Here is a 23,413-nt window from a genome sequence, read left to right on the forward strand (position 1 = left end):
CAACTGAAGGCCTCTCTCACATTGGCTAATGTTAATGTTCATGAGTCTACCATCAGGAGAACACTGAACAACAATGGTGTGCATGGCAGGGTTGCAAGGAGAAAGCCACTGCTCTCCAAAAAGAACATTGCTGCTTGTCTGCAGTTTGCTAAAGATCACGTGGACAAGCCAGAAGGCTATTAGACAAATGTTTTGTGGCTGGATGAGACCAAAATAGAACTTTTTGCTTTAAATGAGAAGCGTTATGTTTGGAGAAAGGAAAACACTGCATTCCAGCATAAGAACCTTATCCCATCTGTGAAACATGGTGGTGGTAGTATCATGATTTGGGCCTGTTTTGCTGCATCTGGGCCAGGACGGCTTGCCATCATTGATGGAACAATGAATTCTGAATTATACCAGTGAATTCTAAAGGAAAATGTCAGGACATCTGTCCATGAACTGAATCTCAAGAGAAGGTGGGTCATGCAGCAAGACAACGACCCTAAGCACACAAGTCGTTCTACCAAAGAATGGTGAAAGAAGAATAAAGTTAATGTTTTGGAATGGCCAAGTCAAAGCCCTGACCTTAATCCAATCAAAATGTTGTGGAAGGACCTGAAGCGAGCAGTTCATGTGAGGAAACCCACCAACATCCCAGAGTTGAAGCTGTTCTGTACGGAGGAATGGGCTAAAACTCCTCCAAGCCGGTGTGCAGGACTGATCAACAGTTACCGGAAATGTTTAGTTGTAGTTATTGCTGCACAAGGGGGTCACACCAGATACTGAAAGCAAAGGTTCACATACTTTTGCCACTCACAGATATGTAATATTGGATCATTTTCCTCAATAAATAAATGACCAAGTATAATATTTTTGTCTCATTTATTTAATTGGGTTCTCTTTATCTACTTTTAGGACTTGTGTGAAAATCTGATGATGTTTTAGGTCATATTCATGCAGAAATATAGAAAATTCTAAAGGGTTCATAAACTTTCAAGCACCACTGTAATTTAATAACCGAGAATTCTATTTTCACACTTACACAGTCATCTTATAGTGGAAAAAAAAAGGCTTTCACTATAATTAAGAGTGAAGTGATTGTATTCCTAAAACTTCTCAAACACTGAACTATAAAGTTTAAAATTTTGCTTGCATCATGTGACAGATATAATTATGTCATAAATGTTTCACAAGTTGACCTGATTTTCAAGTTCACGACATGTCATGTATTCATGACCAGTAACTGTAATGATAGCCGTCACAATGTTTGATGTCAGATTGTCACCTGGCAATTTTTGATAAGCGTTCTATAATTTTATGACATATTCTATGATACATTTAATACTTAACAGATGCTGTCATAATATATTTTATACAATAGCCACAAAAAAATAAGCTTGGTTTGCTTGCTTGCCCCATTCTTTCTTTCTTACTTACTATTCCACCACTAATTTGTGATACTGTCAACAATATTACAGGTCTGCAGCCCTCCCACAATATGTTTCCTTGTATAATAAACCGACACACCTGACTGCTCAGAAAATATTTATGACATGGTTATGACAGTCTTATGATGCCAGGTTCAATCTGAGGTTGCAAGGTGTTTCCATTTCAAACAGTTACATGAAGAAAATATTATTTAAAATATCTGATGTTTGAAAGCACAATTCCATTAATGTATTTGTTTGATTGTTTATTTACTTTATACCTACCTATACTAACTTATTACTTATACCTTATTACTTACTCATACCTATCTACTTATTTGCTTACTTATCTTCCTAATTACCTAATAGCTTACTTACTTGCCTACTTACTTACTCAATTAATTTCCTCACCTATCTAATTATTTACGTATGTATGCACCTATTTGCCTAACTGCTTAATTACTCAATTACTTGCCTACTTACCTGTGTACCTACTTACTTACTGACCTGCGATACTTAACTACTTACTTAAGGCCCTTTTCCACTACCCTTTTTCAGCTCACTTCAGCTCGCTTCAGCTCACTTCAGCCCGACACGGCTCGCGTTTCGACTACCAAAAACCAGCACGACTCAGCTCGTTTCAGCCCTGCTTAGCCCCTAAAACTCACACGGTTTTGGAGTAGGGCTGAAGCGAGCCAAACCGAGCCGAGTGAGGCTGGGGGCGTGAGCAGACACTCCCCTGTGCACTGATTGGTGAGGAGGAGTGTCCTCACATGCCCACACACGCCCCGCGAGCACGCTGGGATCTGTAAACACCGCAAACCCGGAAGAAGAAGAATTACAAATTACGAGAATTTCTGAAGCCTTATGCGCCTCGCCTCATCTATACGCTCTTGCCAGTATCTGTCCGCGTTGTCGGTGACAACAAGCCACAACACCAAGACCAGCAACACTAACGACTCCATGTCCTCCATGTTTATTGTTTACTATTCGGGTCGTGAGACTACCGCTTAAAAGATCACTGATGTCACTGTTTGCGCTGCTTAACGACATCACCTGACGTCCACCCACTTTCGCTAACTCCACCCAATGTGTCCACCCACTTCCAGCCAGCACGGTTCAGCGCGGTTGTAGTCGAAATGCAACTCCAACAGCCCCGCTCAGCCCGACTCAGCACGGCACGGCTCAGCCCAACTCGGCCGCGTTTGTAGTGGAAAAGCGGCATTAGTTACTTACTTACCTACTTATTATTTACTCATTTCCTTACTTATTCATGTATTTACTTACGTTCTTACTTGCTTATTGATTGATAATACTTACTTTCTTACCTACTTAGTCATTTATTCATCTACTTACCTAATTATTTTCTTATTTATATATTTACTTAGGGCGGCACGGTGGTGTAGTGGTTAGCGCTGTTGCCTCACAGCAAGAAGGTCCTGGGTTCGAGCCCCGGGGCCGGCGAGGGCCTTTCTGTGTGGAGTTTGCATGTTCTCCCCGTGTCCGCGTGGGTTTCCTCCGGGTGCTCCGGTTTCCCCCACAGTCCAAAGACATGCAGGTTAGGTTAACTGGTGACTCTAAATTGACCGTAGGTGTGAATGTGAGTGTGAATGGTTGTCTGTGTCTATGTGTCAGCCCTGTGATGACCTGGCGACTTGTCCAGGGTGTACCCCGCCTTTCGCCCGTAGTCAGCTGGGATAGGCTCCAGCTTGCCTGCGACCCTGTAGAAGGATAAAGCGGCTAGAGATAATGAGATGAGATATATTTACTTACTCACCTTACTTACTTACCTACCTATAATAATTACTTACTCATCTATTTCTGTACTTACTTACTTACTTACTTAAATATAATACCTAGGTTACGTGCTTACTTACCAACCTACTTACTTACTGACTGACTGACTTACTTACTTACCTATAATATTTTAGTTACTTGCTCACTTACCAACCTACTTATTTACTTACTAACTTACTTCCCTATTTATGTTCTTACTTTCTTACTTACTTACCTACCTATTATACTTAGGTTACTTGCTTACTTACCAACCTACTTATTTACTCATTTACTTACCAACTTACTTCCCTATTTCTGTACATACTTACTTACTTACATATACTTACTGACTGACTGACTTGCTTACCTATAATACTTAGTTACTTACTTACTTACTAACCAACTTACTTACCTACCTATAATATTTTAGTTACTTGCTCACTTACCAACCTACTTATTTACTTACTAACTTACTTCCCTATTTATGTACTTACTTTCTTACTTACTTACATATGTATTTACTTACTGACTGACTGACTTACTTACCCATAATACTTAGTTACTTGCTTACAAACCAACCTACTTAGTTACTCATTTACTGACCTAGCTACTTACTTACTTATCTATTTACTTATTTACCTATAATACTTTATTTACTTGCTTACTTACCAACCTACTTATTTACTCACTTACTTACTTACCTATAATACTTTAGTTACTTGCTTACTTACCAACCTACTTATTTACTTACTAACTTACTTCCCTATTTATGTACTTACAGTACTTACATATGTATACTTACTGACTGACTGACTTACTTACTCATAATACTTAGTTACTTGCTTACAAACCAACCTACTTAGTTACTCATTTACTGACCTAGCTACTTAGTTATGTACTTACTTACCTATAATACTTTATTTACTTGCTTACTTACCAACCTACTTACCTATAAAACTTTAGCTACTTGCTTACTTACCACCAACTTACTTCCCTATTTATGTACTTACAGTATTTACTTACATATGTATTTACTTACTGACTGACTGACTTACTTCCTTACTTACCCATAATGCTTAGTTACTTGCTTACAAACCAACCTACATAGTTACTCATTTACTGACCTACATAAGTCGCTTACTTATGTATTTACTTATTTACCTATAATACTTTATTTACTTGCTTACTTACCAACCTACTTATGTAAATAAGTAGGTTGGTAAGTAAGCAAGTAAATAAAGTATTATAGGTAAATAAGTTACTTACTGACCTGTTTACTTGCTTATTTATTTATTTACCTTTACTTAATTACTTACTTACTTTTTAGGTTGTAACAACAGTACTTTTGTGTAGTGCTCCCAGAATCTATTGACTAGTATAATGAACTAACACACCTGATGGCTCTGAAATAAAACCGCTCCCGGTTCAGGTGAAGAAAGAATAATAAATAGGTTGTGTGATTTGAGGGAATAAAGCGCCATGCAGTACCGGATAATGACCACTAGATGTCAGTGTAGTCTCATTAATGCGGCTCTGCCCTGCTCTGCTGTGCTGTGTTCAGTAACGGGCTGCTCCCAGGTTGAAGTTGAGGGTTTTTCAGGAGCCGGACGTTTGACTTGAGCTGGAAGCAACTGGTGCTTTGCGGAATCGTGCAACGAAAACAAAATCCACATAAACATGACGCTGCTTCGTCGCTGCACGTCTTGATATAAACCTTTAATCCGCGGCCAGGAAAAGCCCGAGGAGGAATAATTTAAGGAGCTGCTGGACATTAGTATTATTATAACCATTATTATTATCATTATTATTATTATTGAATCAGAGGTAAGTGTGTGTTCTGTGCTCATTTTTTCTCTGGAATACAATAAACACTACGTGCGAAAACTAATGGCGTAAAATGCAGACATCCGCCTGAATGCTGAAAGCTACTCAAGTGTGAACTTTTGTACGTTTAAGTGCTGTGTACATTTAAGAGTCGCTGAAGCCTGAGCGTTGTTTTTGTCCTACCCGTATTCATACTGTATCCGGACAATTCCAGCGAATCCCGCTTCGCGTGGAGGTTTAACTCCCAGTTCATCCTCCCACAGAGCTCGTCTATTGGGCAATGTGGTAATACTGGCCAATCAGCAGGTAGGAGGCGGGACTTGGTTGAATACGGGTAGGAAAAGTAAACGTTTGATCCGCCGTATAACGGTAATGTGGATGAAGAGATAAGAGGATGTGGCAAAGGCAACTGGGGATGAGTTCTGTACATCAGAAATGTCTGCCTTTTATCACAAATGTAATTAAATCTACCTCAGGGATAAGTAACAAGTTCAAACCTGATGTAAAATTCACATTTTGGTGATTAATATAATATAATATAATATAATATAATATAATATAATATAATATAATATAATATAATATAATATAGGGCGGCACGGTGGTGTAGTGGTTATCGCTGTCGCCTCACAGCAAGAAGGTCCGGGTTCGAGCCCCGTGGCCGGCGAGGGCCTTTCTGTGCGGAGTTTGCATGTTCTCCCCGTGTCCGCGTGGGTTTCCTCCGGGTGCTCCGGTTTCCCCCACAGTCCAAAGACATGCAGGTTAGGTTAACTGGTGACTCTAAATTGACCGTAGGTGTGAATGTGAGTGTGAATGGTTGTCTGTGTCTATGTGTCAGCCCTGTGATGACCTGGCGACTTGTCCAGGGTGTACCCCACCTTTCGCCCGTAGTCAGCTGGGATAGGCTCCAGCTTGCCTGCGACCCTGTAGAAGGATAAAGCGGCTAGAGATAATGAGATGAGATAATATAATATAATAATGTATAGGATGGCACGGTGGTGCAGTCGTTAGCACTCTCTCATCACAGCAAGTAGGTTCTGGGTTTGAATCTTTCCCCTTGTTCTCCCTGTACCTGTGTGGGTTTCCTCAGGGCGCTCTGGTTTCCTCCCACAATCCAAAAACATGTGGTTCAGGTCAGCTGGCTACTCTAAATTGCCCATAGGTGTGAATGTGAGTGTGAATCGCTGTCTGTCTCTTTGTGTTTACCCCACGATAGATTGTCGATCTGTCCAGGGTGTACAGTACTTCACCTCTTACCCAAAGTTAGCTACGGTAGGATCGGCTCCAGCTTACCTACGACCCTCAATAGATAAGCGGCATAGAGAATAGCACAACATAGTACAGTATAACATAGCATAGCATAACATAACACAACGTAACATAGAATAACAGCATAAGGTAGCATAGCATAGCGTAAGGGTTGTTTTACAATCAGGGTACGCAAGCTAAAAATCACATTTAACACTTATTATCTTCAATATCAAAAGGCTTGACTAAATAAACTTGGTTGTCTATTGTAGCCCTGTGATAGCTCTATTTACCATGCAAAACAAAATTTGGCGATAACGTTATTTTTGGTGAATGTATGGCAATATATGTCATATTTAGCAAAATTACCCGTGTCATTTAGAAAAAGTGCTTTTTTGACCACAGGTAGCTCCAAAAGGGATGCACTTAAATCATTCTTTATACCATAAAACAAATATTTGGTTCCATATCATTGGAAACATAGTTAAGTTTTAATGTTGAATGCCAGTAAGTTTTCAGACTATTTTGATCAAATTAGTATGCAATTGTGTTAAAAAAATGTCCTCTCCGAGACAGCGAATTTTTCAATATAAAATAACATATCTAAAATGATTATTTTCATCCTAAAATGTGGTCAAGATATTGGGACATAAATATTAGAGACAACTAACACAAAGCTTACAGCCTTATATTTAAAAGCACTATGGAAGTAGTGGATTCTGCATTGTCAAAAAAAAAAAAAAGTCCTCTCCGAGAATCACTTCATTTGTTTCTCCCAGCCCTGCTTAAAGCTACACTTAATCTTCTTTATCTTATAGCAGATTACACAAAACTACCATACACATTATATCAAAAAATTACCTGAAATCTGTTCTTTAACTTGTCCTTCACTTAAACACTGGTACAAGAACCAGTTTGAACCAATTTGAATTTTGGACCCCTGTGACACAAACTTTGTACCCTAATTGTAAAACAACCCATAACATAACATAGATTATTTTTTTCACGGTCCGGTTTCCATCAAATCGTGCGGTCTGATTGGCTCACGAGCGGTCCGGAATCCTACGATCCGGACCCCGGTTACGGACCTTTGGCGACTCGGTCGTTCACAACAGCAACAAACAGCAGCAATTTTTTGTCAACATTTATTTTCGCATTTCTCAGTATAATAGCATTAATTTTACAGCATGGATAGCAATAACGACAGTGTTCACAGCGAAAGCGAGTTTTACTACCCTGAGGAAGACGAAATAAAAGAAAACATTTCAGGAGAAAGCCGAAAACCTGTAACTGTTGCTAACGCCGAGCAAATGACATAGCTTGTCAAACAGGTTTTTGACGAGCTTGTAGTAGGTTTGTTCTAAATATGGTTTCCCTTTCGAGCGCTCTCATTTTCTGTTAGAATTTGGTAAAGAAAAAAATAAATATATTTTTTACCAGCTTAAGGTCGGTCCGTATCGTGAAATACCGTGACCAAGGCCTTGAAAATACTGACTGAGGCCTCTGGGCCTCGGTCAGTATTTTCAAGACCTCAGTCACGGTATTTCACGATACGGACCTCCTAGCAATTAATACTGAAGTCATCCAAACTATGCAGCAACACGTAAGGAATCATTTAGTAAACTTTAAAATGTTAATCAAACCAAAATATGTTTTAAATTTTTCACAGTAGGCACTTTTTGCTTTGATTACAGCTTTGCACACTCTTGACATTCTCTCAATCAGCTTCATGAGGTAATCACTCGAAATGGTTTTCTAACAGTCTTGAAGGAGTTCCCGGAGGTGCTGAGCACTCGTTGGCTGCTTTGCCTTCACTCTGCGGTCCAACTCATCCCAAACCATCTCAATTGGGTTTAGATCAGGTGATTGTGGAGGCCATGTCATCTGACAAAGCACTCCATCACCCTCTTTCTTGGTCAAATAGCCCTTACATAGCCTAGAGGTGTGTTTTGGGTCATTGTCCTGTTGAAAGACAAATGATGGGCCCACTAAGCGCAAACCAGATGGGATGGCATGTCGCTGCAGAATGCTGTGGTAGCCATGCTGGTTAAGTGTGCCTTCGATTTTGAATAAATCGCCAACAGTGTCACCAGCAAAGCACCCTCATGCCATCACACTTCCTCCTCCATACTTCACTGTGGGAACCACACATGTAGGAACCATCCGCTCACCTTTTCTGTATTTTACAAAGACATGGCGATTGGAACCAAAAATCTCAAATTTGGACTCCTCAGACCAAAGGACAGATTTCCACTGGTCTAATGTCCATTCCTTGTGTTCCGTGGCCCAAGCTATTCTCTTGCTCTTGTTGTTCTTCCTTAGAAGCAGCTTCTTTGCAGCAATTCGACCATAAAGTCCAGATTCACGCAGTCTTCTCTGAACAGTTGATGTTGAGATGTGTGTGCTACTTGAACTCTATGAAGCATTTAGGTGGGCTCTTATCTGGGGTGCTGTTAACTTGTGGTTTCTGAGGCTGGTAACTCTGATGAACTTATCCTGTGCAACAGAGGTAACCCTAGGTCTTCCTTTCCTGGGGCGGTCCTGACAAGAGCCAGTTTCATCATAATATTTGATGGTCTTTGTGACCGCACCTGGGGATACTTTCAAAGTTCTTGAAATTTTTCGGACTGACTGAGCTTCATTTCTTAAAGTAATGATGGACTGTCATTTTTCTTTACTTAGTTGAGTAGTTCTTGGCATAATATGGATTAGAACAGTACTCAAATAGGGCCCTTCACTGTATACCAACTCTACCAATTCACAACACAACTGATGGTCTCAAACACATTAAGAGGTCAAGAAATTCAAGAAATTAACTCTTGACAAGGCACAGCTCTAAACTGAAAGCCATTCCAGGTGACTACCTCGTAAAGCTGACTGAGAAAATGCCAAGATGTGCAAAGCTGTCATCTAAGCAAAAGGTGCCTACTTTGAAGAATCTAAAATACACTACCATTCAAAAGTTTGGGGTCACTTTGAAATGTCCTTATTTTTGAAAGAAAAGCACTGTTCTTTTCAATGAAGATCACGTTAAACTAATCAGAAATCCACTCTATACATTGCTAATGTGGTAAATGACTATTCTAGCTGCAAATGTCTGGTTTTTGGTGCAATATCTCCATAGGTGTATAGAGGCCCATTTCCAGCAACTCTCACTCCAGTGTTCTAATGGTACAATGTGTTTGCTCATTGCCTCAGAAGGCTAATGGATGATTAGAAAACCCTTGTACAATCATGTTAGCACAGCTGAAAACAGTTTAGCTCTTTAGAGAAGCTATAAAACTGACCTTCCTTTGAGCAGATTGAGTTTCTGGAGCATCACATTTGTGGGGTCGATTAAATGCTCAAAATGGCCAGAAAAATGTCTTGACTATATTTTCTATTCATTTTACAACTTATGGTGGTAAATAAAAGTGTGACTTTTCATGGAAAACACAAAATTGTCTGGGTGACCCCAAACTTTTGAACGGTAGTGTATAAAACATATTCTGGTTTGATTAACACTTTTTTGTTTACCAAATAATTCCATATATATTTCTTCATAATGTCGATGACTTTAGTATTAATCTACAATTCAGAAAATTTTAAAATAATGAAAAACCACTGAATTAGAGGGTGTTTCCAAACTTTTGACTGGTACTGTATATATATATATATATATTTATATATAAAACACAAAATAACATCACAATGTAACATAGAACAACAACATAAGATTACATTACATAGAATAACATAACGTAACATAGAATAACACAATAAGAGCTACTCGTAAAAAGTAAACCTGAAATCAAAGACACGATTTTAAATGATTAACTCCTCATGGGTGTATAGTTTCATGTTTTGGCCAAATCTGGTTTCACAAAACAAAACTTACAAACCCTGTATAAAGCTGATATCAGAATTATTACATATTAACTAGGTTTGATCTCACAAAATAAGACTTTGGAAAGATCGTATCTCATCTGTAATTGATTACAGGATGAAGTGTTACTTTAAATCTTTTACCTGCAGAACTACTTTGTCTAGTTTACTTGAAGTTAGTGAGATTAAGCTCTTTGGGAAGGCAGAAGAACGTGAAGCTTTTATAAATAGCATATTCATATGCATACAGTACTGTGCAAAAGTTTCAGGTATCCTTAGTTTTTTAGGACAAACTTTGTAATAGATTTTTATTTGATGACTTGTACATTATCGAGTCAGTATAAAAACATTTTAGATTTCCAAACATTAGCTTTCCAGCACGGGCGGCACGGTGGTGTAGTGGTTAGCGCTGTCGCCTCACAGCAAGAAGGTCCTGGGTTCGAGCCCCGTGGCCGGCGAGGGCCTTTCTATGTGGAGTTTGCATGTTCTCCCCGTGTCCGCATGGGTTTCCTCCGGGTGCTCCGGTTTCCCCCAAAGACATGCAGGTTAGGTTAACTGGTGACTCTAAATTGAGCGTAGGTGTGAATGTGAGTGCGAATGGTTGTCTGTGTCTATGTGTCAGCCCTGTGATGACCTGGCGACTTGTCCAGGGTGTACCCCGCCTTTCGCCCGTAGTCAGCTGGGATAGGGTCCAGCTTGCCTGCGACCCTGTAGAAGGATAAAGTGGCTAGAGATAATGAGATGAGCTTTCCAGCACAAAATTAAATGTTACAGAAAAAAATATATTTGGATAAAATGTTTGTACAAAAACATAATGAAGGCGACTGGGTTTTGGTGCAAAATTAAGAAGTGAGTGTGACCGTCAAAGTGTCCAGAAGAACTGTGGCTGGTTCTGGAAGAGGTTCAGTGAAACCTACAGATCATTTCCTTATAAAACTGCACTCATTGTACCTCAGACTACTATTTTTATTTTATTTTTTCAAGCAAGGGGTCAAGATACCAGGTAGTCGTCGACTTACGACCTATGCAACTTACGACCGATCGACTTTACGACCGTCTGGTTACGACTGGCGAGTGTTTCCCAGCTGAGCTAGTTGAGCGTACGACAGTTTCCGCCCCAGCTCTCGGCATCGCCCAGCATCTAGCCTCTCGCCACGCATGCTCCTCAGTGTGAGCAGTATCCCAGTACAGTAAACTTCTCCCGTGTCCGTTTGAAGCAATGGACCCAAACATAGAACGATTTGCAAGGATTGAACGGATGGTACATGACGCGCTTTGTCCATATCGTGAAATTTATGAGGAGAAAAAGAAGCGAACAATTCAGACGAGGCTTACCATGTTTATGAAACGAGCAAATCCTCCCGCCAGCCCGAGCGCTGCAACAGCTGATGATGATGTAGACGACCCACAGCCAAGCACCAGTGATGCCAGCGGTCACTAAGTTTTGTATTTTGCTGTTTTTTACATTTGTATTTTGGTATGTTTCAAACTAAAATGTTTTCTATTTTTCACACCTGTATTTCGTATTTTTTGTTTTGCACATATTAAACGAATTGTACTGTACGCAGTGTAGTATGCAGTGTTTGACTTAAACCAAATAATGAGCCAAGGTAATGAAATAAGAAAATGTTGATAAAATAAGACTTTAAGATGATTACAATATCATTGCACATCACAATTTACTTACATTCATTTAACATAGGCCGACTTACGAGCAGATCGGTTTACGACCGGTCAGTCGTAACCAAACGCAGTCGTAAGTCAACGACTACTGTTTGCTGCTCTTTATAGTATTTTCGATAAAGGTGTAGTTTAGTAGTTTCTTAGACGTTAAAATAACAAGTAATCATTTTAATAAATGCTTTTAATGTTTTGAAATGACATGTTCTTTAGTGGTTTAAAAAAATAAATGAAATGAAATGTTTCAACATTAAAAAATACTACAAACAGTACGCAGTAAGCCATAATAAATGAAACAAGGGCAGTATTTGGTGTGAGACGACCCTTTGCTTTAAAAAAAAAGTAGTCTGCGGTACAATGAGTGCAGTTTTATGCGGAAATGAGCTGTAGGTTTTACTGAGCATCTTACAGAACCAGCCACAGTTCTTCTGGACACTTTGACTGTCACACTCGCTTCTTCATTTTGCACCAAAACCCAGCAGCCTTCATTATGTTTTCTTTTTTCATCTGAAAAGTGCTCTTTTATGTAATATACTGCTCAGATACAAACAACTTTTTTTTTTCTGTAACATTAAATTTTGTGCTGGAAAACGAACGTTTGGACTCTAAAATGTTTTTGTACTGACTCGATAATGTAGAAGTCATAAAATAGAAATCTATAACAAAGTTTGTATGAAAAAAAATAGGGGGCCGAAGACTTTTGCACAGTAGTGTGATACTAGGTGTTGGTCCTTGTTACGATGTCTAACTGAGAACATTAGTGTGAACTTTACAGCTTGTTAAAGCAGAAAGAATGGAAACAGCTTCCTGGATTATTTCAGGAATGGCTTTTTCATTTACAGGAAGCGTGGTTACTCACTATTACTCACTGAACATAAAACAGTTTTTCCACGAAATTGAGTCGTACATACAGTAAGCTGATAGCCGACGAGACATGTAGCACCGAGTCGGCTATAAACCATAGCTGTTTTATTCTATCCGCATTCACTGGATTTTTGAGAAACAGAGCATTTTTGTTTTTATTTTTTGCAAATTTGATAAATAAAAACTTTATACCAAATAATTTCTACTTAGAATCTAAACAAACCGGTGAAATGACAGTTGCAATTTGTGAAAAATGCTATAATAATAATTCTTGAAAAAACAAAGATACGTACTTACCATGAAATACCTTTTTTTGAATTTTTGTTTTTTTTTGTTTTTGAGTAGAGTTTTTATTTCGTCCTTGTTTAGGGTGACCAGATTTCCCTAGTCTGAAACCGGGACACTTTTGCATGCAACCATGCTCGTGCACGCACACCTTTTTTTTTACGTAAATGTGACACTCAGGCAGCTGGGCCATAGAAGGTTCACGCTGCATGCTGCACGCTACACGCTACACGTTTACGTGAAGAACCGGACCCTGGGCCATTAAACTTCAACTTTTCTCGGTAGTCGTCCATTTTATCTCCCTAGACCCGTTCTGATTGGCTGGCGCGGCGGTGACCTTGGGGTCGTGCATGCATTGACTGGAATTTCCATCTTCACGCCTAGAAAAAAGTGTGCATGTTCATTTCTCGCTTCACGCGTGAAGTGTGCAGCGTGCAACGTGAACGCCGTTCTATGGCCCAGAGCAAGTCATGCTACGTTTGTCCACTTTTCTTTACACGCGTGTAGCGTGCAGCGTGCAGCGTGAACCTTCTATGGCCCAGCTGCCTCAGAGAGGTGCTCTTATCATTTTGTTGAAGCTCACATTTATCAACATCTCACATGAAATAAAACAAACAGGCATTTTGTTATCTAGTAGCATAGTGGTATACAGATCAGTTAAATTATGGTCAGACAACAGATTTTGTAATGGCTGAGAATAGGCCAGGCTATGTCCATAGGCCACATTTAAACTGATTTATTTCACCTGTTTGTGAGAACACCAAGAAGAATGCATATGCACATGTAGGCTGTATCTCTAAAATTGTACGCACTATAGCATGAACTTAAAAAGTAGATATGTGACCTCAACATAGCCTAGGTCAGAATCAACCTTACTAACCATTCCCCACAACTGAATGAATAAAGCAAGAAGATGTGGACAAAAGTGAACACTTTAATGGAAGGTGCAACAAGCTGTTCAACACAGCAATATGGCCAAACTGTCAGAATGGTATGTTAAACAGAAACAAAAAAGAGACAAGTGATTTGAGAATATACACTCAAACAAAACAGCAATAAAGGAGGAGAGGGGCGACAGCCCGAGGAAAGCCCCCACAGGAGCGCACAGCATTTGCAACATAGGCTACCCAACTCAGTACAAGAACAAAGCACAGGAACAAAGCTAAGGCGACTGTCAATCCACCCACCCTAAACAAAATGCATTAGCCCTTCCTCAACCCATCGCTTGTGTTTAGCCGTTTTAATGTGATCCTGTATATCAGCGTTACCACCGTGGGCTACGGAGAAGGAACACTTACAGTGTGTGCAGTAGGCTTCGTGCGCATTGTTCTGCACCTCTCGGAGGAAGGGGTAGGTGCCCTGTAAATCTTTGGAAAAGGTACATTTTCTTTTCGGCATAATTGCTGCGGCATTACTGCTGCTAGATGCTAGACAAAGAACATTCGCGCCAGTTAATGTTTATTTTATTGTTGCATGGCAATACGTTCTGTTGTCTGGAATAATGTGGCTAAATAAACACCCATGCCACAGGGCCAGGGGGCAGTAACCTGGGAAGTTTGCGATTCCTGTCAATTCATCAAAATAGTAAATGCAGACATTTCTCCGCTAATGATTCCCACGCTGCTCAGTCACAAACGTCGCGAGTGGCGAAAACCGGGACATATCCGTGTCCTGACAGACTTTTGTCAGGACTCGGGACACACAACCCCAAATCGGGACTGTCCCGGTAAAACCGGGACGTCTGGTCACCCTATCCTTGTTTGGTTCAGCAACATGCTCCGCCATTTTGTTTTTCTCTACTCACGGTATATGAGCCGATAGCCTAGTAGTAGAGTAGCCATTCAGAGCGCGTGATTGCTCATATCCAGTGAATGTGGATAGAATAAACTCTGATATTCTCTGTAAAACCTCAGTTGACCTCCTGACTGTGTTGCCTGAATTAATTTGATTAAGTTCATTTCTGCATGGCATTCTCACCTGTGCTCATCTTTACTCATTTCAGTGGTCATACGGAGTAGATTTTGCAGTGCATGCTTGTGAACGGCGGTATCCTGAATGAATGCATTTCTGTACCATTGCATGTCTTCAACCATTCATCCTTCATCCTTCCCTAGTGCATGCCTTCTTGCCCTCGCCTGACCAGGCCTTTTTTCTTTCCGTCTCTTCTTTCTGTATAAAAATAACATCACATCGCTATGAGGAACGATGAAACTAATAGTAACCACCAGTGTCTCTTCTCCAAAAAAGCATTCCTGCAATCAAGGAGTCCTTCACCTTTGAAAAAGGAGTCCAAAAAAGTCTCGCCTTGCCACAGCAGACTTGAAACCCCTTCTCAACCTGTTCTTGGTTTTGGGCGTGAGAAGGAAAAGGCAGTGGAGCTGCCCTGGACCTGGTTGGAGCACCAGGACGTTGACCACGCTAACCTCGAGCAAGTTGGTGAACTGTGCCAAAGGCTGGCTGATGAGATTGCTGGGATCATAAGACCAGGCAGGACAGCGAAAGCAGGCAAGAAGTGGGCAGGAATTGACTTTGGTTGTAAAGGCAGTGGGGCAGCATACCGTAAACTGGAGGAGCTACTGAAGACTCTACATGGGGAGGCGGACAAGGAGCAGGCCAGGCTTCTGCAGCGCCTCGTCGAGGAAGTGGAGCTGGAGAAGAGCTACTTCTTGTGCCACTTGCTAGAAGTACATGGGCAGCCTTCACTAACGGTACAACAGAAGAAGGACAGAGTTACAAAAGGACCAGCTAAGTGCAGGTCAAAGAACTCTCGGAGCAAGGATATCCTAGAGTCTTTCAAGGAGAGAATGCAATTCGTCAGCCATTACTACCCAGATTCTGAGAAACATCCACCTATGAAAAAAAGCAAACAGGGGTTGGAAAGCTCATCTGAAAAGGATGATTCTGGAAAAAGCCCACTCAGTTCTTCCCTAGTGGACGAAAAGACCAACAACGGGGATCTTTATCAGACTTTACCTGATGTGGGTTGGGAACTCCAGAGTTCTGGTCCATCTGTGGAAAAGCCGTCTTCTTCCAGATGTTCAGAGGATAACATGGAAGTCACGGTAAGTTCTCGTATTCTGTCTGCTTTTTTGAAAGGCTGGTTACTTAGCAACAAGAGCGTGTCTTGCTGTGAGATGCTGTGTGTGGGGAGTTTGTGTGCTTTCATGAAACCTAATACGCTGGTGCATTTGTGGACTCTATTTCCAATTAAACTTAAATAAAAACAGAGTTGAAACAAAGCAAGGAGCCAGAACGTGGTCACTAACACCTGTATCCAGTTTTGGGGGATTAATCATAGAAAGTTTTATCATGGCAACTGATCGATATTTTTAGATTAGTGAAGAAAGGGACTTCATGTATTCCCAGTACACTCTCTAATGTTGAGTTTCTGTACCCAAAAACAGAAATGCCTGCCAGAGGTCTAGTCAGACCTGCTAAGTCATCACCCACTTGCTGACCACATCAACCTGAATCAGCTTTGTCCCCTTGCTCTCAGGGTTGCCCAAAATAGCACCGTGCAGCCCAGAAATTAATAAATATCTTGTAGTGCTTCTGGTTTTATAACAAACAAAAAGAAGAAGAAGCTGGAAATGAATGGAGGGAAGGGATGTGGGGATGTGTGCTTGATCTAAAGAAGATCATCAACCTCTGAAGAAAAGGGTCTTAAAGCTAGACGGCCTTTCGATTTCATAAAATCAGTGACATTTAGTTCCCTTTGAAATTTGGTCATTGTGATATATGTTTATTTCTGTAATAGCTCACAAAATATCAGGCCATTCTGTGGCTGGGAAGTTATTTAATTTGAGGGGATTAAAGCAAATAATGTGCATGAAATGGCTCGCTTCGCGCAGTCAAGCAGACAGAGGAAGTCCGTGTGCGCATGCGCAGGTTTACCTTCTTCTTCTTTTGGGTTTTACGGCAGCTGGCATCCACAGCGTTGCATTACTGCCATCTACAGGTTTACCTTTGACCGTGCACTGACAGTTCCATCATTCTGTCACTAATGCCGCTTTTCCACTACCAACGTGGCTGAGTTGGGCTGAGCCGTGCCGTGCTGAGTTGGGCTGAGTCGAGCTGAGTGGGGCTGTTGGAGTTGCATTTCGACTACAACCGCACTGAACCGTGCTGGCTGGAAGTGGGTGGACACATTGGGTGGAGTTAGCGAAAGTGGGTGGACGTTATGTGATGTCGTTAGGCGGCGCAAACAGTGACATCAGTGACCTTTTAAGCGGTAGTCTCACGACCCGGATAGTAAACAATAAACATGAAGGACATGGAGTCGTTACTGTTGCTGGTCTTGGTGCTGTGGCTTGCTGTCACCGACAACGCCAACAGATACTGGCAAGAGCGTATAGATGAGGCGAGGCGCATAAGGCTTCAGAAATTCTCGTAATTCGTAATTCTCCTTCTTCCGGGTTTACGGTGTTTACAGATCCCAGTGTGCTCGCGGGGCGTGTGTGGGCATGTGAGGACACTCCTCCTCACCAATCAGTGCACAGGGGAGTGTCTCTTCACGCCCCTAGCCCCACTCGGCTCGGTTTGGCTCACTTCAGCCCTACTCCAAAACCGTGCGAGTTTTGGGTGCTGAGTAGGGCTGAAGCGAGCTGAGTCGTGCTGTTCTGAGGTAGTCGAAACGCGAGCCGTGTCGGGCTGAAGTGAGCTGAAAAAGGGTAGTGGAAAAGGGCCATAAACGAACAGCTGATCACACCGAGGTGCTCACTGAGCACCAATATTTATTAATTTGGTCCTGTTTTTCCTTTCCTTTGTATATAACATAACGTCTTTTCTTCTCGCTTTCCGTTACTGTAGTCGGTCTTTCATGTTTCATTCGCACACTCACATCCTCCATTTTTCTCTCCTGTTTCAAATTTGTATCCCACAATGCCTTGCGCAAACAGGGAAAGCCCACCACATGATGCATGGCGTAGTATCTTGAATTGGGTCATGGTGAAGCAGGAAAAAATAGCTGAGAATTTAGGGCCACATGGCTCTAAATTCATTAATTGTTCTATTAAAAAAAAACTAATAAAATTGGAAGTCTGTGGTTCAAATTCAGTAGCTTTCAATCCACTAAACAAAAATAATTGTGTTGGGAAAATTCTTTTTATGACCTACACTTGAAAATCTGAAAGGCAGTCTACCTTTAATATTTTATTCACTTACCCTAGATATACGTATGTGGAGTCCAGAGCATCCGTGTGTTGGTGCTGTTCTACCTCTTTGCTCACATTGTTGAATAATTCATCACTACCAGAGGATGCAGGCGAAGGAATAACAAGCCATGTCATTGTTCTGGAAAAGACAGGAAACTGCACCAGTATGTCGCCAGTTCAGTACCAAGCCATACATTTGGTGTTTTGAAAAGTAAATAATGTACCTTTGGTCCATAGTGTAGTTCTTTAAAGGATATCGTTAGCATCATCAGAGATCAATTTGTCTTGGCTTTTCTTTTGACATGCAAGTCTCAACCCTATTGAGTCTATAGTTTCACCGTGGAATTGAGAAAAGGTAAAAATTGGTAGGTTGCAAGCACCAAGTATGGATGGAAATTTTTGAACATTCTCATATCCAAACTCCACCAAGTATTCATTCATGAAAAGAAGCTATGTACCGTATAAGAACTGTCCACGTGGCAAATTAATACTCCATACTCCAAGCAAATAGGGGGCAGTATATCACCAGGAAGTTGGGGTGTCCACTTCTATAGATGGCTTGCAACCCCGTGATCAAAATGTGCTGCGTCCTGAGCGTCCGCCATGATGGTGGATATACAAAGCAACTCGTATGGCAGCCGCTGAAAGTGTGTCTGTAAACAATGCTGAATTTTCTCACTTTTCCCACGATTTGAATGCTCGAGCGAAGATTCGATACAAAGAGAAGATAGATATGAGTGGTTTTGACCCATATTATTTTAAAAAGTCAGACTTTTCTGAAGATAAAACACTTCTACCGACCATCGACATACATGTCAACCTTTGGTCAATCAAACCTGTATAACCAACCTCCAAAATCCGTATTTCCCTTATAAAATCCATATAAGATGCAAATTAAAATAATTTACCTAAAATTTGAATGATAATTAACAATGATATATCCCAGTTACTTTTTATTCAATATTAATAACAATAAACCTTCAGAATGAATACAAAGCTCCAATGTTTGACAAAAACACAAAGTGTTATCAGCGTAGTTACGAAGGAAATACTTCGTTGTTTGGAGACAGGTTTCACCGAGTGGCTATTATGCACGAGACTTCATATTAGCCACAAAGTCAGGAAAATCTGTTCGTAAAATTACGTTATAATGACCAAATACAATGAAAAGTATTTTTCCAGTCTCACCTGTGAAAGGTAATCCCATGTGATCTCGTTTGGACGGTAAACCTGTTGGTACAGTTAAACGCATCACATGAATGAGGCATCTTTATTCTCGGCTACTGTCTAGACGCTATACCAGAGACGGTTGAAGAATCTCCACTTTGCCACATCCAATATGGCGGCAAGGATGACGTATGAAGGCCAATTTATGCTGACAACGCAGTCCTCGCAGATGGTGTCGCAGATGGCGTCTGCGTAGCCCCCCCCCTTCACAGACGCCCTGCGCGCACCTCCCAAAAATTGTGACCACCGCAGAAGCCTCGCAGACAGCGTCGCAGACAAGAGGGCTCTGATTGGTCCACTCTACATCCGCTGTACACGCACTTCCGCTTCCCTACTTTCCCGGTTTGGTTTGTTTTCACTACCGCCATTTTTAAAAACACGAGCGAAGATGGAGCAGCACGAAGAGCGGTTGATCGAGGAAGTGAGGAAGTACGTACATCTATACGACTCCAGTTCTAGTCATTATAAGTAACTGGAGGATAAACACTCCACTAACCACACCCACCAACTACTCCTAGCGATTTCGCGACTTCGTGCCCCCTTGCATTGTGGCGGTGAATAACATCGCGCACGCCTATTACTCCCCGCTCAATGATAAATTACAACTGTCTGCGAAAAGCTATCTGCGAAAGCCTTGTCGCAAGAGCATGCAGAGGCCCTGATTCTACGCAGAAGGCGGCGTCTATGTTTATATGTCTATGACTTCCCGGTTGTCGGGATTCTCGCAATGCGGTGTGCGCATGATCAAAAGTGGAACGAAGTCTCGCTACCACAAGATAACGCACGATTTCATAAGACTCTTTACTGGCTGTCTGTGGTGTACAGTACGTTTGTAAATGTTATGCGGTCTTTTATCATCGTGGGAATTGATTATAGCTCTAAATAAATATTAAAGTTTTTTTTAAAGAATCCGTATAACTTTATTTATACGCCCGTATACTACGTTTATTGAATCAAATCCGTATAAAATACGGACATTCCGTATAGGTTGACATGTATGCATCGAGTACTCAGATATCGCATTCTATCTGGTTTGGCTGCCAAAGAATCAAGTCCGACCTTGGCTGAAACACAGCCCATGTTCTGAGTGGGTGCCCAGTCTGGATTGTTTCTATCATATAATTTTGCTGGCGCTCCTAGAAGTGAAACGGTAATACACGTGTTAAAATTATAACAATGACCGAGTAAACCATGACAAGAGAAAACGCTCATTTCATAGCAAAAGCTTTTGAATCCGACCTGAGATAAAATGATGACTGCAAACACGAGCTGTTTTGGTTTTCGCCTCTGTTAGATCAGCCCTGCCGATGTTGTTCAGCCGTGCTCGTCTCCTCTCCGTACTAAGCCTCAGAGTTTCCTCGCCCTCTTTCAGAATCATGGACGGAATTCTACAAAATCGGAACGTGCCACGGTCACGAGTACTGTTGTGACCACAACCATATACAGCACAAAGATATGGCAGAGCTAAAAGAACGCTTAAAGCAGTGGAAAAACAAAGAGAGTTGCGTACGCGTGACCCCGCATTTGTACGGTATATCCACCAACATGGCCGACATCATCCAGGTTTCTATTTTGCTTTGACGTCACTTGCAAGTCAAGTCCAGGGGTGGGTGGGTGGTGTTATAACTTATCAGAGTATGCTCGTAATCTAGAAGCCGCTGCTCGCTTTAGATATATTCAGAAGATTGCTATGTGCAATGGAATCGACCCCTACCGTCTGGGAAAGAAGGATTTGTCATACGATCTCGAAAACTACCCTTCAGTCGAGTTCCCCAACATCTCGAACTATCTGGTGTTGCAGACGTCCTTCTACACCGCAAAACAGATGAAAGCGTGGAAGAGTATGGAGGCTTATGACTTTTTTGTATGTGGCTGGGTAAAGGACCTCGGTATCAAGTCACTGCCGAATGAATCCTGAATTGTTTTTGCCCGTGTTACTATGTTTTGTTTTGTTTTAAAGTTTTTCGTTTGCATCTTTACAACGAATCGCTGCAAGTTGAAGTGTAAACAAACAGTTTGCTTGATTCTCACTTGTGTTGGCTCTTATCTCTCAGGTAAATCATTCACAAAGATCATCAGAAAGCCCTTTAAAGACCTGGATCTTAGTTAAACAAGACGGAGAAGTGATCACGGCGCATTGTACTGTAACTGTACGGCTGGGGAATAATTTTGTCGCGACCTTCATGCGTATGGACTTTGTGAGGAGTAAACAAAGAAACAACTGGGGACTTTAGCGTTTTGTGACTAAAAAACGTACTGTAAAATAACGACAAGAAAAGTACTTGGAAAACACCAAGGACATAGCTGACAGGGAGATACAAACCTTTCACCAAGTGATCATTGCAAACTCCAGCATGCTTCGACTCGGCTCCCTTCGATTTCAGTGAGAGGTTCAAAAGCCGCCTTTCTCGACGTCTTTTTGTGAAATCCCGTGTTCGTTCACCCTTTTTTATTAGTTCACGGGGAACCCTGAAGAAACTTTTATCAGTTTCACTGTTTGATCGATTCAAACAACCTAAAACGACGCAAGCGTAAGGCATTTTTCATGCGAGCAATGCACCTTCTTCATATAAATGCTTTGTCAACTGAGCTTTGGTAGACCACCAGCTAAAGTTTTGAATAACTAATGAGGCGGATGTGACGTCACGTGAAACCCAGCCATATAATGGTAGGGGAAACACTTAGTTAGTTTGGAGAGGAAGGAGAGCGCAGTAATGGAGAAGACAATGGAAAAGGAGACATCTACAGGAAACAATGGAATAAAACAAATATCTGCAGTAACAGAACAAAAGCTTGCAGGTAATCAATGCACTCCACCATCTTGCTGCTACTGTTTACTCCTGTTGTGAATTATGCAACACCCTCCATTCATGACACATCCTGGATTACAGTGATTCTGCTTAAAGCTGGTTCGCTAGCAGGCACCAAGGGTCAAAGAATCCCGAAAGGAACCGATTCAAGAACCCATTGGTCGAAAAGCTTGATTCAGGAGCAGTTGTATCACAGGTTATGGTTATATCTTGTTTCTGCCCTCTCTGTCTCACTCTCCCTTTCTCTCTATCAACACTTGGCTCTCATGTTGCATTGATGGATGGAGTTTTTCGTCACCATTTTAATAAAGCCCTAACAACAGGCATGTTAAATGATTTCCGAGACATAATTGGCGAAAATGGTGCTTTATGCTGGAAATAATCTCGACATGTTTTGGTTTACAGACAGCTAACGATGTAAGACTTGTGATACTGACAGTGAGTGTTTTGTTATAGAAGGTAGTGCGGTTGCGCCAGGCTGCTCCTCTTGCTACAGAAGGCTAAAGTACATGAAGTATTCAGTTCATTAATAGCGATACCATCTAACACGCCATCTTTGTTTCACTTGTTGCTGTATGTGCACAATAATCAGTCAGTGCTTTTGAGTCAGCAATAATAATCTGATTATTATTTGATTTGGGCAGTATTAAAATATAAACTAACCGCATTCTGGTTCAGTAATCAGGTTATTAATTGTACTTGGACAGACATAACATTAAAAAAAAAAAACCCTGAAGCAGTTAATAACACATTACAATCTAATGAGGGTTTTTTAAAGGTAATTTTGTCATCGAATAAATATAAACACATTAAAAAATGAGTAACTGAGTACTCCGTATATTGAATTAACAGTCTGTGCATGACATTAATTTTTGACATAATTATTTTAATAACAAACACGTCATAGTATTTTTATTACGCAACATTAAGCATCATAATAATTTAAAAGAAATGGTGTATAAAAACAATCCTGAAATGTCTCTTACAAGCAGAAAATCACGAGGAGGCAAAAATCATAATTTTAAATGATTCACATTCATTTTTCTTTGTTTCATTTATTTCAGAATATGTGTAATCCTCTGCCTGATGGAGAAACAGTGTGTGTCTGTCCATAGTAACATCCTTATCAAGTCAAATCAAGTTTATTCGTATAGCGCTTTTAACAATAAACATTGCCGCAAAGCAGCTTTACAGAATTTGAACGACTTAAAACATGAGCTAATTTTATCCCTAATCTATCCCCAATGAGCAAGCCTGTGGTGACGGTGGCAAG

At 40.9% G+C, this 23,413-nt stretch overlaps 1 protein-coding gene across 4 annotated transcripts in view; it reads left to right on the forward strand.

Moving 5' to 3' along the window:
* Positions 1-15,201: 15,201 nt before the first annotated feature.
* LOC132875713 (RIMS-binding protein 2-like) overlaps positions 15,202-23,413 on the forward strand; it is a 282,162-nt gene continuing 273,950 nt past the window's right edge. For 3 of the 4 annotated variants that reach the window (XM_060912693.1, XM_060912690.1, XM_060912691.1), the window contains exon 1: positions 15,656-16,012. In XM_060912693.1, the coding sequence (XP_060768676.1) occupies positions 15,755-16,012 (258 nt within the window). In that variant the 5' untranslated portion in view covers positions 15,656-15,754. Of the gene's footprint in view, positions 16,013-23,413 lie in introns of all 4 variants that reach the window. The other variant, XM_060912692.1, reaches the window with a different exon arrangement.

The sequence above is a fragment of the Neoarius graeffei genome, chromosome 28 (assembly GCF_027579695.1).
Source record: "Neoarius graeffei isolate fNeoGra1 chromosome 28, fNeoGra1.pri, whole genome shotgun sequence".
Lineage (NCBI taxonomy): Eukaryota > Metazoa > Chordata > Actinopteri > Siluriformes > Ariidae > Neoarius > Neoarius graeffei.